Here is a 323-nt window from a genome sequence, read left to right on the forward strand (position 1 = left end):
TCTTGCCCAGGAGCTGGGGCAGGGTGCGGGTGAGGAAGGAGAAGTCAAACTGGTTTCGGATGAAGTCCCCAGCCTGGCGCAGGAGATCCACCAAGGTCTGGGCGTAGGAGTGCAGCTCTGTGAGCACATAGGGAAGGACGTCCCTGTCACCATGCTAGCCCTACACCACGAGTAATGGGGTCCCTCCCCACACCCTAACCCTGACACAACCCCCCAGCTCACCACATCGTCTTGTCCTGGCGCGGCAGGTCTCCTCGGCTAGACGGGCACAGGTGGCCCTGCCCTGGGGTGCCCGGCAGGACCCGGCGTAGAAGGCGCAGAGA

General features: G+C 63.8%; 1 protein-coding gene across 1 annotated transcript in view; it reads right to left on the reverse strand.

Moving 5' to 3' along the window:
* Positions 1 to 319, reverse strand: part of PRSS56 (protease, serine, 56) — a gene marked incomplete at its 5' end in the record, with an annotated part of 2378 nt that extends 2059 nt beyond the window's left edge. The window contains 2 exons of the mRNA XM_009076462.1: positions 7 to 117; positions 223 to 319. Coding sequence (XP_009074710.1) covers positions 7 to 117; positions 223 to 319 — 208 coding nt within the window. The remainder of the gene's footprint in view (positions 1 to 6; positions 118 to 222) is intronic.
* Between the last annotated feature and the right edge of the window lie 4 nt (positions 320 to 323).

The sequence above is a fragment of the Acanthisitta chloris genome, unplaced genomic scaffold (assembly GCF_000695815.1).
Source record: "Acanthisitta chloris isolate BGI_N310 unplaced genomic scaffold, ASM69581v1 scaffold986, whole genome shotgun sequence".
Taxonomy (NCBI): Eukaryota; Metazoa; Chordata; class Aves; order Passeriformes; family Acanthisittidae; genus Acanthisitta; species Acanthisitta chloris.